The following is a 16,678-nucleotide window of genomic DNA, read 5'->3' on the forward strand; positions in this document are numbered from 1 at the left end:
AGTCCCAAGACTCAGAACATCTGAAATGGGACACTCCTCCCAATGCTTTTAGATGTCCCCTGCAACCCGTGCTCAACTTTTTCTAACAGTGCGGAGGAGGAGGGAGCGAGCCCTTCAACGACAGCGCCTGTGCCCCCCTCGTGGCAGATGGAGGGGGTTCACTTCTGCAGGAGTGGATCAAAAAGCCCCCACTCAAATGCCAGCACGGCCTGAGGATTCAGCTGCTCTTTGGGTTTCCGGAAGCTCTCTTTGGCCTTGCAGAGAGCGGCGAAGGCCTCAACAGGAGCAGACTTGCCCGTGAACTTCTGGACAGGTTCTTCCCTGAAACAGCAGACAGGGCCCGTTTAGCAACCCCAAGGGACAGGTCCTCACCAGGCCTTCAGATGTACTGTGCTGGTAGCACAAATGGAGCTAGAAGAAGCTGTAGGTCCTCTGCAAAAACCAGCCGGCTCCCCAGCGGGAACAGGAGGCGCCGAAATTGTTCTTACTTCCAGATGCAACCCCCACCCTCTTGAGCTAAGCTATCTTTTGTAGAGCAGGGATGTCTGCTGTGGCATGATAATGGGACTGAAGCCCTGCCCTTGTTGTGTTTAAACACAAAAAAGGCAGGGCTTCAATCGCATGGTCAGGTCCACAACTGACTTTCTTGATGTCCCCCTTGCAGACCTGGAATAAACCACAAAGGGCGATTCTGGCATGATGCTCTGCCGTAGTGAGATTAGTTTGTCTTGGCTTAGCTCAATGGGTCAGTCCAGCTAATGGACAATGGCAACTCCCATTCCCTACCTATTCTGGATTGTGACTTGTGCGCCCAGCTTCTTTCCTCAAGATTATGCTTCAGCTGTGGAGCGTTTCTCTGTGATCCCAGAGAAGATGGGTAAGGTGTCGTTGACAAATGCTACCTGAGCACCCTGGGGACCCACTTCCCCCCTTCAAATCCAAGGTGCTGTATACCTTTAATATAAGATGAAAGGAAGCATTGGCTGGGTTTACACAACACGCTAGATGGGGATATAATTGTAGTGGGAACCCAACTCTTGTCTTAGCATCTTGTTAGAACATGGCACAACCGAGTAGGATCTATTTGGCCACCACACTTATGTAAATATAGCCACTGTATAGGGGTAATTTGGGTTTGGGGTACAGTGCGTTGTGTGAACCCAGACAAAACAGACCCTTTAAGCCTGAAGCGCAGGGATTCAGATGCTGGATGGTCCAGGGTGACCCAAGCTCAGATCCACTAAGGATGTGCTTTGCCTTTGATCTGAAGGGCAGCAATGTCCCCAAACCCACCCTCAGCCACGAAAGCTGTGCTAGTCAGTCTCTCAGCCCACCAATCTCATAGGGTGGTTGCGGTTGGTGGTGGGTGCTAAGTACCTTGCCTTGAACTCCTGGAGGAAAGCTGGGATAGGAACCAAAGAAAAAATGCCCCCCCCCCCGCATTAAAGAAGCATGGGCTCACGAGGTGCGAAGGAAAGGGTTGTAGAGGAACTCCTCTGCCAGCGTAGAAGGCACCGTTGGAAGGTCTTCATCCTCTCGGAGCTGTGAAAGAATAAATCAGTGAGACCTTTTCCAATGTACCAAATCCTTGTAATTGACCCAGAGGATCAGCAAAAGGCATATGGGACGAGTACTACCTATGATGCAGCAAACTGGGGTGTTTCCAAATACCCCTGAATACCTCTTTAAAACAAGCAATGGATGCATAAAAGGAGCGGGGTTTCAATGATGTGGCCATCCCGAGTTTTTTTGCCTCCTCCCCACCACAGATGCCCCTACCAGCAGTTGTGGTTTGTAATCCATTGTTCGACCGCTTAGCATGATGCGTTCTGCCACCAGTGTTGGCTTATTCCACAAGCCATGGCCTAGCAGGACCTGTGAAGCAATCACTAAGCCAATTCCCCACTGTGACGTTACTGGCCATAATTCTGACTTTTATAAAGGGTTAATCTATAGTCCTGCCCTCATTTTGGAAAGACAAGAAAGCGAGAGAACAGTAGAACCACTCACTTTGGCCCAAATGAGCTTTTCTTTGACGAATTCATTTTCTGGCTCCACCTTTAAGGCAAATTTCAAATTCCGGGTGGTGTACTCATGCCCGCAGAAGATTTTCTGAAAAGCAATTTTTTTTTCAGGCCGCCATGTTAAGAGCAATTCACCTTGGGGTCCCCTTCTACCCCCAAACTTATTCGCTGTGATCCCCAAAGTCCCCAGTGATAGCTGTCAAAAATTGGAAATGTGGTTTCTCACATTTTGAGGAAGTAAATACACAAAAAGGCAATGTAATCCATAAAATAAGTTAACTTTTTAAAATTAATTTTTTTCTTAATTTTTCATTCTTAACCCCTGCAATTGGTTAAGGATGATCCTCTTCCAAGTTCTTCTTCCTCAACTTGGAAGAGGGCAACCAAGAAAATCCACCCACATGTGATATTACCCACCATCCATCAGGGATATTTTAATTTGTACAGGTACTCCTTGCTTAACGACTGTTCATTTAAAGACAATTCGAAGTTACGATGGCCTCAGAAAGGGTGCTTTACCGCCCATAAAGCACTTCCAGCTGCTGTAAAACGCTGCGCTGGCCCCCATGGTCACTTGGCCACATTTCAGGCATTTGGCAACAGCAATCATGTGCTTGCTATTTGCCATCTTCTCTGCTGGCTTCCCCAGAAAGTCAGTGGGGAAGCTGGCAATGGAGGGGATAGAAGGGAGCTGAAATCAGGATTTGAGCTCTGTTCCTGCAGCCCACAGAAGGATTTCCCTTCTGTGCACGGAGGGGAGGGGAAACCCTTCATGGGGCTGCAGGAACTGAAGGGGAAACGCTTTGGCGGGCTGCAGGAACATTTGAGAGTGAAAGGGCTGCCTGCCGTGCAGAGCTGAAATCTGTCAGCAGGCAGCTCTTTCACTCTGTCTGCTTAACGACCGCAGCCGGGAGTGCCCAGATTGTAGTCATCGAGTGAAGTAGTCATGTGGGCGTCTCACTTAATGACCACTTCACTCAACGACTGAGATTCCGACCCCAATTGTGGGGGTTAAGGATGAGGCCCTTGAGGACTACCTGTATTCCTAAGCCCACGGGCCTCATCCAACTCTGAGGATTCTAGGGTTATTTCCCAACTATCAGCTTTGCCTCCTCCAAAAGTGCTCTCCTGGCACCGTGCAGCTTTAAACTTTTTAATCAAATGAAAATCACTATCAAAGCAATTTCATGACATAAAATTGAACCACAGCCCTTCCCACTCTAATCCCAGACTAAAATTTAGGCTACAGGGATTAAACAAACAGATCTTGAATATTAAAACACCACACAATACTTAAAAGCATGGAAAACTGGGAAAGGCTTGTGGGGTGGGAATGATGGCATGGTGACCGCAGGTGGGTTTGCTGGTCAGCCAAGACCACTCCAAAGCCGGCAGGTGGGAAAGTGACACTGAGGCAGTCAGAGCTGATGATGGGTCTCTTCCCAATAGTAGGATGGCAGGAGGCTACCAACGCAGGCGGCCAGGGTCACCCAGGGAAGGGCTTCGCCATCTTCTCCCCTGCACCCATGGATACACATAGAAAGAAATCTATGGGCACGCCAAGACTCTTCCTGCTGTCCCCCTTCTTTTGAAGGAAACCACTCTGTAGGATTTCCAAGTCTGGATCAGGGTGCTGCCCGCTTCCCATCCTTGCCTCTTCTCCTTTAGAACATAGGCACGCGTTTTCTTCCCTTTCTGCAGCAAAACTTTGGCGCTAAGGTTGAGGTGCTCCGTTTTCCAGCCTGACAGCCACACCCGGCCTTTGAATGGACAGACTCCCAAGCGGGACTAACAGGCAAGTGGGCTGGACCAAAGGCACCTCGGGCAGCGCAGAAAACCCAAAGGGTTCTGGGCTTCCAAATGCACCAAGTACTCAACTTACAATGCGACTGGAATTCCCATCGCTAAGCAACGCGGTCATAAAAGTGCAAGCACTTTACTTCGCAATGGCAATCCCTGCAGTCCCGGTTGCCGTCATCAACCAGATCCCATGGTCATTAGGCCAGGCAACTTCCTACCGGCTTCCCACAAACAAAGTCAGTGGAGAAGCTGGCAGGGAGTTGCAAGTCCGAGGCCAGCAGGCAGGTCAGTGGCTGCTGCCAGGTGGGGGGAGGGAGGGAGGGGGTACACGCGAGAGTTGGGGAGGGTGCATGATGGTGTGGCATGGGTACACGGGTGCAGGGGAGGGTCAGGAGGGTGTGTGAGAGGCGTGGCACAGGTCAGGGAGGGTCATAGCGCAGGTTGAGGAGGGTGCGCAGGTGGGTGGGGGAGAGTCATCCCAGCGACGTGAGACCTTCCCTGTCACTTTCCCCACTGACTTTCTGGGGAAACTGGCAGGGAAGGTTGCAAGTGGTGATGACATGATCACAGGGCGCTGCAACTGGTCATACGTGCAAGCCGGTCGCCAAGCACCTGGATTGCGATCACGTGACCACGGGGATGCTGGTATGGCTGGAACTCCAAGGACCGGTTGTAACCACCATTCGTTCAGCGCCAGCATAATTTCAGTCGCCGAACGGTTGTAGGTCGAGGACCATCTGTACTCCTGACTTTAATTCACGCCACACATAGAAAAAGAGGTGGGATTCAAGCAGATAGCTGCAGCCACAATCTTGATTGCTTTGACCCCCTCACTTGGGCTGAACCAAGATTTCATTTTGATTTGTACTTAATAAATCCGTGGATTTCATAACATTCTCCTTCGGTCATATTAAACTTACAATCTATTGGCACCTTCTGGGGGGGGGTGTCTCCAGGGGCCACACCCAAAGCCTTTGGGGCTGTGTCCCTGGACCTCCAGGCCCCCCACCCTGCTTTCCTTAGTCCTGACTTCTGGCGCCAAGCTTTCCTCAGCCTCGGTGCCCCTCTGTCCCCATTGCTGGCTCTTCAGTGGGAGACTGAGCGGGGCAGGGCGATTTCCTTGGCTTCTGGGCCTGGCACCCTCTCCCCGGGCACACCGACAGCCGTAGCAGTGGCTCAAACCTACCGTCTCCTTTGGCAGCCCGCCCAGAATCTGCGTCAGGCTCTTGTGCAGCTGCTCGGCCGTGCATTCCAGGAGTCGGCCACAGCCACCGACAAACAGGGCGTCACCTGAAGAGGGGGAGATGCTCTCAGAGACGAGCCACCAAGCCAGAAGTCCCCTCACGAGCCCCTCAGGCACCTCTGTCACCTGGCAGGCCAGCTGTTACTCCAGAAGCCTCAGCAAGGGCATGCCAACTTCTCACGTTCAGAAGGCACCTGCTTCCATTACAACGCCTTCCTGGCGCCCGTGCGTCACGTTGTGTGAAAACGTGGCTGTGCCGGACGGCCCAGGGGCCTGATGGGAGCTCGCGCTGTTGGAGTCGGCTGGTGGGGTGACCAATACTGCTCCCCCATCATCTTGAATCGTAGATAGTCTTTTTATATAGAATTGGTACTAGTTAATTTTAATACGGATATTTATGTTTTTATTGTTTTTACTGTTTCGGATTCTAATCGTGAGCCGCCCAGGGTGGCCTTCTGGGGGAGACGGGCGGCATATAAATTTAATAAATAAATAAATAAATAAAAATGCTCCCCCATCTGTTTATTCACTTGTTTGTCCAACTTATATCCCACCTTTTCAATGTTGCTCAGATGGTTTCCTTCGTTTTATCCCCGCTACAAACCATCTCATGAGGCAGGCTGGCTGAGGGAGAGGGGCTGGCCCAAGGCTCGTTCAACAAGTGTCCATGACTGAAGACAGACTTGAACACAGGACTCCCCAGATTTAGGCAAATCGCTTCATTGCTACGTTATATTCCGATTCACACGTGAACATCGACCACTGATTGCCCTCTCCAAATTATATTGTTCCTTTCATATCCTCCCCTGCCCAGTTCTGATTACTGGAAACAACCAAGAATCAAAAGGGATGCCGGCTTCCTCAGGAGCTCAACGTGGCTTACACTATTTTTCCTCCTCCAGTTTTATCCCCATAGCAGCAAACCTACTCATCTACCAGTGCTCGCGGCCCACTTCACTTTGTAGCTCTTTCAAACGTCTAAGTGAGCTTTCAACCACCAAATTAAGCCCACCTTGCTTTGTGTATAAACTCTGACCTGTTCACAAACCATGATTAAAGCAAGCCATGGCTTAACAACTAAGGTTAACATAAAGTGTTAATGCCACAATCTTCAGCTACACCTTCTGTGACATAAAGGCTCCTCATCTTTGCCCCACAAGTGACCGAACGTCTCAGTGTGGTAATTACAAAGACTAATTAGCAGCCCTTCCCTCTGCTACTCCGGCTTGCCTTCTTGGGCAAAGATCTTCCAGTCTAAGCCGCTCATGGGATACCGTGCAAATGGGACAAGCGGGTGGGCATTCTGTCAGCTCCAAAATGACAGCTTTATCCTGCCAGAAAAACTGCTGATGATTTGAAGGGGTTAGTGGCTAACAGAGTTAACATCTGGGTGAAGAGAGGATCAGACAGTTGGGCCACCTAATCCAGTTTTGTGCAAAAGTATGTGATTTACCACTAAGCTGTGGTTCTTTTCCTTGGTACTTACATTGCTCCTTTCAGCTAAGGATGCTGGGGAACGGGCCATGTGCAAAGCAGCCCCAAAGGGCTGGAAGTATTCATGCAACATGCTGGTCAGATCATCCGTACATCCAGCAGGTGCATTCTGCTAAGCTTGGTACCCGAATCTTATTGGCTTTATTCATTGGGGTGTCTTCCTATGTTGCGCACACCCTATTGTGTGAACCTAGAAAGTGAGTTAACCCAAAACTGGTTCAACAGCTTTGTGCACAAATTCCCTAGTCCAAAGTTTCCAGCACAACGTCATCCATCACCAGGAGCGTAATTGTCCTTCGTGTTTCAGGACAGACCTGTGAAAGCTGCAGGTGCGTTCAGAGAATCATCTTCCCACATGAAGTAGCAGACGTGCCCCGCGGTGTGGCCCGGAGTGAGAAGGCACCGCACGTTGATGCTGCCAAACTGTGCAAAAGAAAGGAGGATGTCAAAGCCCAACCCTCTACCCCTGCTTGAAAAAGTTCCAGCTGCCACAGGCTTGCTGAGTTCCCACAACTTTCTAGACTAGGCTAAACTAGGGCTGGCTCATTCGTGGTTCAGCCAGCCTTTGCCTTGCCAAGCGCAGTGACCAAGGCCATCCTGGGAAGGCATCAGTTCCTCCAAGGTGACGGTGGAGGGAAACACCCTCTGGCAAAGTCAAGTCACAAGGAAAGCCGAGCAGCCGCAACAGGCTGAGCGCAGACCCTCTGCCACAAAGGTTGACAGGAAAAGGCCGGAAGGTTGGAAACGTCAACTGCGCTCCCCGGCCAGCTGCCAAAAACTGCCCACAGAGAGTGTGAGGGTCAGCCAAAGGAGACCGGGGCGGTGTCTTTGGAGGAGCGTTCCAATGGGCTTGAGGCATCTGTTGCTTCAGGTGGCGACCTTACCCAACGAATGGGATGCTCGGGATGAAACCTAATAGGGTTGTACAATGCTTTGGGTACAACTGGAAGAAGCGTTCCAGAACCTGTAGAGCATGAGCCCAGCTTCTGCCTTTAACTCGTTAAAACATCACATTTTTCCAGGATTGTGTGGTGGTAGCAGAAATCCCCTCGTCCCGTCCATGTGGAAAACAGTATCCTGTTGGGATGGCTCAGGGAATTGGGGGTGGGCGGCACAGTCTTGTCTCCACAGGTTCACCTCCTTTTTTCAGGGCCGGTCCCAATCAATGGTGATAGGGAGCGAGAGGTCCCATCCTCAGCCCCTCCTCTGTGGGGTGCCGCAGGGTTCAGTTCTCTCTCCGCTCCTTTTCAACATCTACATGAAACCGCTGGGTAAGATCATCTGCCACCATGGGATGAGGTATCATCAGTATGCTGATGATACACAATTATACATCTCCATCCCTGGTGAAGTAAGTGATGCCGTGGCCACCCTTTCGCGGTGCCTGGAGGCTGTAAGGGTCTGGATGGGGAGCAACAGGCTTCGGCTGAACCCTGGTAAGACGGAGTGGCTGTGGGTTAATGGCTCCTCTGTTTCCGGGACTTTGTCATCTTTGGTGCTGGATGGGGTGGCAGTACCCCAGACAGACCCAGTGCGTAATCTGGGGGTCCTCCTAGACTCACGGCTCCTGCTTGAAGAGCAGGTGGCAGCAGTGGCAAGGAGGGCCTTTGCACAGCTTCGGGTTGTGCATCAGTTACGCCCTTTCCTGGATCGGGATGCCCTTCGAGCAGTCACTCATGCCCTTGTTATCTCCCAGATAGACTACTGCAATGCGGTCCACATGGGGCTATCCTTGAAGACTATCCGGAAGCTACAGCTGGTCCAGAATGTGGCCGTGCGGGCTATTTTTGGAGCCCCAAGAAGGGCCCATGTAACACCATTGCTCCGCGAGCTGCATTGGGTACCAGTTTGCTTCCGGGTCCAATTCAAGGTGTTGGTTATCACCTTTAAAGCCCTACATGGCATGGGACCAGGTTACCTAAGGGACCGCCTCTCCCCTATGTCTTCAACCCATCCCACCCGATCGCACAGAGAGGGCATGCTTCGGACCCCCTCGGTAAAAGAACTCCGTCTAGCGGGGTCCAGAAGGCGGCCTTCTCTGCGGTAGCCCCCGCCCTTTGGAACATTCTGCCCTTGGAGGTGCGATTGGCCCCCTCACTCCTGGCCTTCCGAAGGGCCTCGAAGACCTGGTTCTGCCACCTGGCCTGGGGTGGGGAGGGAACATCTGAAGCAGGGAGATGGCTAGCCCCATAGTGGCCAGCTCTCCGCAGCCTGATTTTCCATCTTCTTGGATCTTCTTTTTTTTAGTATTGTTTTAAATTTTGGATGTATTATGTGTTTTAGATATATTTATAGTTTTAATGTTTTCTGTAAGTCGCCCAGAGTCCCCTGTTGTGGGGGAGATGGGGCGGGGGGAGAAATCCAATGAATGAATGAATGAATGAATGAATGAATGAATGATGATGCTGTTTTCATGATCTGGATGCTGCGTTTGTGATCCCCGTATGCTCTGAAATGTGCACAGCCCTAAATGCTTTGTGAATACTGTATGCTTTTCTTAACCTGAACGTAATATGCTCTGTGAGCTGGCTGATGAAGTACCCGAAAGGAATTAAATTCAAACAGTACCTGCCTTCTGCTTTACAGTCTTTTGGCCACCAGATGAAGAGCTTTCTGTTCATCCAGGCCTTTTAAACAAAATTAAGTTTTAAATATATATTGCGTTACAGCTTTCCAAGTGACGTTTTTAACACAGCTCAACTGGCTCTTGCTGAATTATTGAATTAACCCATTTTCTGGGCTCTGCGTAATACTGTGAACAAAATTGATCAATGGGATGGTTTGTACAACACAGGTAAGGTCATAAATACCGCAAAACACCAAGTGAGCATTAGACGGCAGGAAAGACAGCTTTATTGCTCTGCTGTCATCTGGAGTTTTGCAGGCCAGATAACAGTCGCTGAGCCAGGAAATAAACAAGGTAAGATTAAACCCAAGGTTAGCATGTTATGCTTATATAGCTACTAGATCTTTAACTAACCCAGTTAAGCATATTGTGTCAACAGCATGATCCTGTCTCTGCCAGAAGAAAAGCTTCAGGCTTCTCTTTTTAATTTCTGTATGTTGTTCTGTTAACACTGTGCCTTATTTGACTCATTCCTGTATAAACCTCACGGAAAATATTTGTGTGGGGGAAATCATACAAATTTAAATTATCATCTTAACTGCGATGAAAACAACAATTGCAAAATAATAATATTGTTGCACTGAACTGGAGTTGTTTATTTAAATTGACAGTGACCATCTTTCGGGACCAAGGGACACACATTGCCTTTTAGCAGTCTCTGGGGTTTGCCCTTAAAAAAAGGGGCAAGGTCAAGGCTTGAGCTACTAGGTCTGGGGCGCAACACCTGAAATGACCTCTAGAGGGCTATCTATATCTCTTTGTTGCCCTCTGGTGGTCATCTGCATTATTTCAGCCCAAATCTGGCAACCTTAACTCTCCAAAGCACGAGACCTAGCTACCTCTACCTACACAAAAGAAGCCTGTGTATATGACACTTTGTGCCGAATTCCAGCAGCCCAATGAAGATGGGCTGGGCCACCTATAGAGGCAGATGCTTATCTGCACCTCTGCTCTGCAAAGCTTTGGAGAGGAAGCTTTGAAGCTACACTGATAAAGGGCCCTGGGTGAATTGCTTGGGGTCTGTTTTATTCCACTATTTATGGTGGAATAGCTTCAGTTCTGGTGAGAAGACTTGGACATCATTGCTTATTATTGGTTATCTGGTTCATGACGATGGGACAGCCTTTGGAGACAAAGTGGAAGCTGCAACTGGTCCGGAATGCAGCAGTGAGATGACTGGTGGGCCCATCCTGTCACTGCAGTGTTATGACCTCTCCTAAAATCACCACACTGGTTACAAATAGGCTTCTGGAGTTACATCAGGCATTGCCTTCCCATTACTGAATATTTCCATCTGGTGAGAACATCTTGGGAGAGTCTGTGAAGAGTCCTCTCTCTCTGAAGGATGAGACCACAGACCTCCTTTGTGGTGGCCCCCACACTTTGGAATTCCTTATTGCCAGAGGCCCATAAAGCTCTCTTTCTCCTTCCCGGTTTTTAGGTATTTATTTCACTGGGCCTAGCTAAGTTTTATTGGCATCCGTGAAGGAGGGTTGATGTATTATTCTTAATTTATTATGTTGTTTTATAATTCTGATAGATTTTACTATTGCATTTATAATTTAATTGTTAAGCTGCCCAGTCATTTCAACTGGGTGGGCTATAAAACCTGTAAAATAAATAATTCCACTTCACCTTCTCATTTGCATACAGAGATCCCAGTAATCGGATTACTCTCTGCCCACATCAGGCCTGTCTACCTCTCTTAATAAAACGTGCAACAGCCAGCTGAACTGGACCACGCCTCCAGTTCCCAAGGCTGACTGAAACAGGTAGGTGAGCACGAAGGGGGGCTGTTTCCTGCTCTTTGTCTCCTGAGCTTATCTTAGCTGTCCTAGCTAAGCTGCCTTAGCTTGTCCTCCAAAGTCACAGCTGAGTTTCTGACATCAAAAGAAGGCTTCAATGGTCAATGCAGTTTCTCAGCTTGTGCTCAGGTGCTCTCGTTTATCTGATGGCATTTAAAAACTGTTTCTGGACTAGCTCACAGGTAAGCACAGGTTCTTGAAATTGGTGAATTCAGGAAAGTAACCATTTAAAATATATCCAGTAAGATCCTTCAGGTGTGTGCAGAGAAGAGGTACCCATGAAGGAAAGTGATGTCATGGAGATCTTGATCTCATTGTGCAAAAAGTGTGAATTGCATAATCTGGGCGTCTGCTGAGCAGGGGGGAGAGACAAATTATGCAAATCAATTTGTGTCATGTATGCGATGATGTCACAGTGCAAATGACATCATTGTGGATAGTACTAGACATCTCTGCAACTAAGCCATTCTGCAATACAATAAAACTGAAGAAGGATGTGATCCATTCCCTGCTTCTTACCTTTAATTCCTCCTCATGAGTCACTCGGTGTGTCAGAGCTCCCACCCGTTCGTCCCCACCATATACCTCCAGGCCGGGATAAAGCTTGGCCAGTTCTTCATTGTCTCTTGCATGATCCCTTGAGAGAGAGGAGGAGGAGGAGAGAGAGGAGGCTATCAAGAGGAAAGCAGACCTCTTGCAGCTTTTCAAAATTCTCCAACCACCAAAGAACAGGTGGAGAAGTTCTCCAGAGCTGGGCTACCTCTTAACTACTGAAAAAATCTTCTGGAAGGAGATCTTCCCTTGGGCTTGAACAGAGGCTGCAGCGAGAGAAGCTTCACATGTTTTGTTTGTGCCCCACAAATTCAACCCATCTTGAACTTGAAGAGGGAGGGAGGTTGTTCTCTGGTCCCAAAGAATCACTGGAAGAGCCATGCCAAGCCTACTTACCAGTGATGATGGGTGGTCAGAATGGCTTTCAGAGTGATGTCTTCTCTTCGGATGATCTCTAGGAGCTAGGGGGGAAAAACCCACAGAGAACATGATGCACATTTGTTTATTCCAAAAGAATTTTGTTAAATCCTTAAACTTGTATTTAAAGCTCCTTTCCCTAAGGATTGAAGGAAATTCACCCAGTGCTGTAAAACTTGTTGATCCAAAGGTTCCTAAGAGCTGAAAAGCCGCTTACAAGCCATTTTCAAAAGTGATTAGAAGAGGAAGTATGCGAACCCAGGGTCCACAGTTTGAGCAAATGATAGCTATTCACTCATCTCCCAGAGCAATAAACCCACCGAAGACCATTGTCTTGTGGTCTCCTTGCGAGGAGCAACTGCATGGAGCATTTGTGGGCAATCTCAAGTCCTCTCCTTGTCCAGAGAGGACTTACAAAGAGCCAGTCTACTCGCCGGCTCTTCATTCCGCCGTGGTCATCAGCTCCACTTTTAGCGGAGCCGCCTTCAGTCTGCCATTTCTCCCCCGGAAGTCCCTCAACTTGGTGCACCTTTGGTTAGGGTCTCCTGCAGCTTCTCTCCAGGACAACCAGGTAGTGGGGGATAGTGGTGAAAGTGCTGGACTAGGAGTGGGGAGACCAAGGTTCAAGTCCATGAATTATACCACCTCACCTTAACCTACCCTAATGTCCTTCTGCATATTCCAATCTTGAATAATTTTGGATCAAACTCGAGAGCTAATCCTTCTTCAACCAGCACAGTCAAAGAAAGGTGAGGAACTGAGTGTGGAACATGCATGGAGGGGGGGATATATAAAAAAGCGAAGAAGCATCATATGCAAAAGACACAGAGCTTTGATTGTGCAATTCTGGCTGCCAACCTTTTTGACTCCCCTTGCAGATGCCCTCAGGGTCTTGTAAGCAGCTCCAAAGGAATGAATTCATCCAGTCGCTTGCAAACCGATCTATACCACCTGCCCCAATTCTATCATTCCTCCCAAGTCTATTTTGACCCCATTTACCCGCTTGGAAACAGCAGCATCCACTGCAATGGCGTGCCGAGTGTTTTCATCGATGATCAGGTACATGTAATTATCCTCCAAAATTGAAATCACTTTGACCTTCATGCTCCAGAGATCCAAAGGTCATGGGAGCAAACTGCCCAAAGGAAAATCACATTAATTAAGAGCAATTTCAAACCACCTTGTCTGTTTTGACTGTCCTGTCTTAGAGACTTCTGTACTTGCAGCAACATGTTCTAATTTATTCCAAGTCTTGCTTCGCTAAACCTACCCCTTTTTCCTTTGGTGCTCTTTACGACTGGGAATCCCTCCCAGATTCTTATACTATGCAACCAGGAGGGCTGAAAACTTGCTCGCTTTGTTCTGGTTTACTTCGAACACTTCTAGATCCAGAAGTCTGAATATTCGATGTGGGGGCTGTTCAAGCCCTTCCCTCAGTTTTTTACTGAGAAATAGGGAGACTAACAGTAGTTTGCCAGGGGAATTCAGTGGCGGAGTCTCTAACAATTTTACGTTCTTAGTCAAGAGTTGGCTAATGCAAGATCCTGGGACGGGGACAGGAAAAGAAAACCCTGGTGAGGTAAGAGGCAAAAGGGAAGATGGACGTTGTGTCTGCCATTGCGCAAAGGTCTTCCTACCTGAAAAACAACTGACATACAGGACTGTGCAAAAGCTTTAGGAAGGTGTGAAAAAATGCTGTAAAGTAAGAATGCTTTCAAAAATATATATACTGTAATTGTTTATGTTTATCAGTTTACAAAATGCAAAGTGAGAGAACAGAAGAAAAACCCAAATCAAATCAATATATGGTGTGACTACCCTTTGGCTTCAAACCAGCATCAATGCTTACACTTGCACACTTTGTACACTTGCACAAAGCCAGGGAGTCAGGTGTATGATTAACCAATTATACCAAGCAGGTGCTGATGATCATCAATTTCATCTGTAGGTTGAAACACAGTCATTAACTGAAACAGAAACAGCTGTGTAGGAGGCTTAAAACTGGGTGAGGAACAGCCAAACTCTGCTACTGAGGTGAGGTTGTGGAAGACAGTTTCATGTCGCAGGTCACACACCATGGCAAGACTGAGCACAGCAGGAAGACACAAGGTAGTTCTACCGCATCAGCAAGATCTCTCCCACGCAAAAATTTCAAAGCAGACTGGGGTTTCAAGATGTGCTCTTCAAGCTCTGTTGAAGAAGCACAAAGAAACACGCAATGTTGAGGACCGTAGACACAGTGGTCGGCCAAGGAAACTTAATGCAGCAGATGGAAGAGACATCATGCTTACTTCCCTTCAACATCGGAAGATGTCCAGCAGTGCCATTAGCACAGAACTGGGGGAAACCAGTGGGACCCAGGTACACCCATCTATTGTCTGGAGAAGTCTGGCCAGAAGTGGTCTTCATGGAAGAATTGCGGCCAAAAAGCCATACCTCCCACGTGGAAACAAGGCTAAGCGACTCATCTATGCACGAAAACATAGGAACTGGGGTGCAGAAAAATGGCAGCAGGTGCTCTGGACTGATGAGTCAAAATTTGAAATATTTGGCTGTAGCAGGAGGCAGTTTGTTTGCCGAAGGGCTGGAGAGCGGTACAATGGTGAGTGTCTGTGGGCAACAGTGAAGCATGGTGGAGGTTCCTTGCAGGTCTGGGGCTGCATTTCTGCAAATGGAGTTGGCGATTTGGTCAGGATCAATGGTGTCCTCAATGCTGAGAAATACAGGCAGGAACTTCTCCATCATGCCATACCATCAGGGAGGCGTGTGATTGGCCCCAAATTTATTCTGCAGCAGGACAATGACCCCAAGCATACAGCCAAGTCATTCAGAACTCTCTTCAGCGTAAAGAAGAACAAGGAGTCCTGGAAGTGATGGTTTGGCCCCCACAGAGCCCTGATCGCAACATCGCGTCTGTCTGGGATTACATGAAGAGGCCGAAGGATCAGAGGTAGCCGACAGACATCCACAGGAGATCCGTGGTTAGTTCTCGGAACAACCTACCTTCAAAAACGGTGTGCAAGTGTACCTAGAAGAATTGATGCTGTTTTGAAGGCAAAGGGTGGTCACACCAAATATTGATTTGATTTGGGGTTCTCTTCTGTTCGCTCACTTTGCATTTTGTAAATTGATAAACAATTACAACATATATTTCTGAAAGCATCTTACTTACAGCATTTTTTCACGCCTGCCTAAAACTTTTGCACAGCGCCGTACATTTGCAGCCCTCTTGGCAGTGGAAGAACCCAGCAGGAAGCCGCTGCTGCGGCTCAGCGGACGAGGAGGAAGGAGGAACCTCGCCACTTAAGAGAAAGCAGGTGAACGTGGACGCGGCTCCCCGCCGGCGCACAAACGGAGCCGCCAGCGGGGCCGAGGGGCGCCCGGCGCTTCTGGGGGCGGCGCCCCAGCGCGTCCCGGCGGGGAGGGCGGCCTTGGGGCGCTCCCAGGGCCCCTGGCGGGAGGGGGCCGTGCGGGGCAGCTCTCCGAGAGGCCGAAGCCGGGGCTGTGCCAGCCGCCTCCGCCTCGGACGCCCCCGAATCCCAGGCCCGGCTTCGCGCCCGTTAACGAGGAGGGGGAAGAGGGTCTCTGCCCATACACAGAATGCCTCTCCCAGCTGACCAGCAGCTGGGCCCCTTTCCAGCCGGATCGGAAGCGAAGGGCGCTTTTACTTTCCCTTTCGCGTCTCCAGCAGCGCAGCGGCGGCTGCAACTTTTGTAGCGAGCTGCGGCTCCAGCTGCGATCGTTAAGCCGCCGCCGCCGCCATCCGAGGGGCCGCGCCGGGCGCCCCCTGCCCTGCCCGGGACGCTTCGCTGCGGGGGCACGGAGCACGGACGGGACCCCCGCCCCAAGCCGCCGGCCCCCCCGCCGCCCGCCGGCCCCCGAGGCCGCCCCCCCGCCCCGCGGCCCCCTTGCCTGGCCAGCGCGGCAACCGACGGGCGAGGGCAGCGGGTTCGGGGCGCGGGCGCGGCCGGCGGGGCCCCGCCTCCCGGGCGCGGCGCCAGCGGAACCGCCGCGACGCCCACGCGCCCCGGGCGCCCGCGCGTCCTCCAGCCAGCGCGCCTTCCAGCCAGCGCGCCTCTGAGCGCGCGCAGAGCGCCTCTCGGTCGGCGGCGAAGTGGAGGGGCCCCCAGCTGGGAGCCGCCGCGGGCGGGGGGGACGCCCCCGGGCGCAGGGCCCGGGGCCGCGCTGCTCTCCCGGCTCGGTCGCGAGCGCCCCGCCGAGGCTCCCCGCGCGCACGTGCGCACCCACGGCGCGCCGGGGCAGGGGGGCGAGGGGGCGCCCCCCGACCAGCGTTAGGAGGAGTCGTTCGAGGCGGAGAGGGGCGGGTTTCGGAGAGCGCTGCGGGGGAGAGGGAGGGAGGGAGGCGGGGGGGCGGCCGGGCTCCCGCTCCCCCGCCCGGCCGCGCTCCGGGCCGGCTTCCGCGGCTGGGTGGCGAAGTGCCCCGCCCAGCGCGGTGCCGCCCCCAGCCCATCGCGGGGCGGGGAGACCCCGGTGAGGACGGCCTTCCAGGAACGGCCCCCGCCCGAGCGGGGCTGCCCCGTCCCAGCCGCGGCTTCGGAGAAGGCGGCTGGAGGGCGGCAGGTCCCGGCGCGAGCCGAGGGGTCTCGGAACAGGGACCCGCCGCCGCCGCCTTCGGGCGTTTTCATTACAGCTGCGGTTAATCTGCGGACAAAACGCTTCTGGTTTCCTTTCCCTGCCTTCGAGGCAGCGTCGACTC

The 16,678-nt window shown here is 51.0% G+C and overlaps 1 protein-coding gene across 2 annotated transcripts; it reads right to left on the bottom strand.

The window, feature by feature from the left end:
• Nucleotides 1–145: 145 nt before the first annotated feature.
• HAGHL (hydroxyacylglutathione hydrolase like) lies at nucleotides 146–16,251 on the bottom strand. 2 transcript variants are annotated; one of them, XM_088152707.1, is made up of 9 exons: nucleotides 15,874–16,251; nucleotides 12,961–13,096; nucleotides 11,941–12,005; nucleotides 11,512–11,629; nucleotides 6,876–6,984; nucleotides 5,011–5,114; nucleotides 2,011–2,112; nucleotides 1,463–1,542; nucleotides 146–321 (listed from the first exon to the last, which is right to left on the bottom strand). In XM_088152707.1, exons 2-9 carry the CDS (start codon nucleotides 13,063–13,065, stop codon nucleotides 159–161), a joined length of 846 nt encoding a protein of 281 aa, XP_088008833.1. In that variant the 5' UTR covers nucleotides 13,066–13,096; nucleotides 15,874–16,251; the 3' UTR covers nucleotides 146–158. The 2 variants fall into 2 exon arrangements, with proteins under 2 accessions (XP_088008833.1, XP_025023163.2); XM_025167395.2 differs by lacking the exon at nucleotides 15,874–16,251 and adding an exon at nucleotides 13,232–15,036.
• Nucleotides 16,252–16,678: the final 427 nt, after the last annotated feature.

The sequence above is a fragment of the Python bivittatus genome, unplaced genomic scaffold, assembly GCF_059951505.1.
Source record: "Python bivittatus isolate LINGU-HERP-01145 unplaced genomic scaffold, Pbiv_v1 ctg000030_np1212, whole genome shotgun sequence".
Classification (NCBI taxonomy): domain Eukaryota; kingdom Metazoa; phylum Chordata; class Lepidosauria; order Squamata; family Pythonidae; genus Python; species Python bivittatus.

Coding starts and splice junctions, on each gene's coding strand:
- HAGHL (XM_088152707.1), bottom strand. CDS start 13,065: ATGAAGGTCAAAGTGATTTCAATTTTGGAGGATAATTACATGTACCTG. Junction 11,630..11,940: donor CTGACCACCCATCATCACTG/GTAAGTAGGCTT, acceptor CTCTCTCTCAAG/GGATCATGCAAGAGACAATG. Junction 5,115..6,875: donor CGCACCTGCAGCTTTCACAG/GTCTGTCCTGAA, acceptor CCCCCTCTTCAG/GTGACGCCCTGTTTGTCGGT.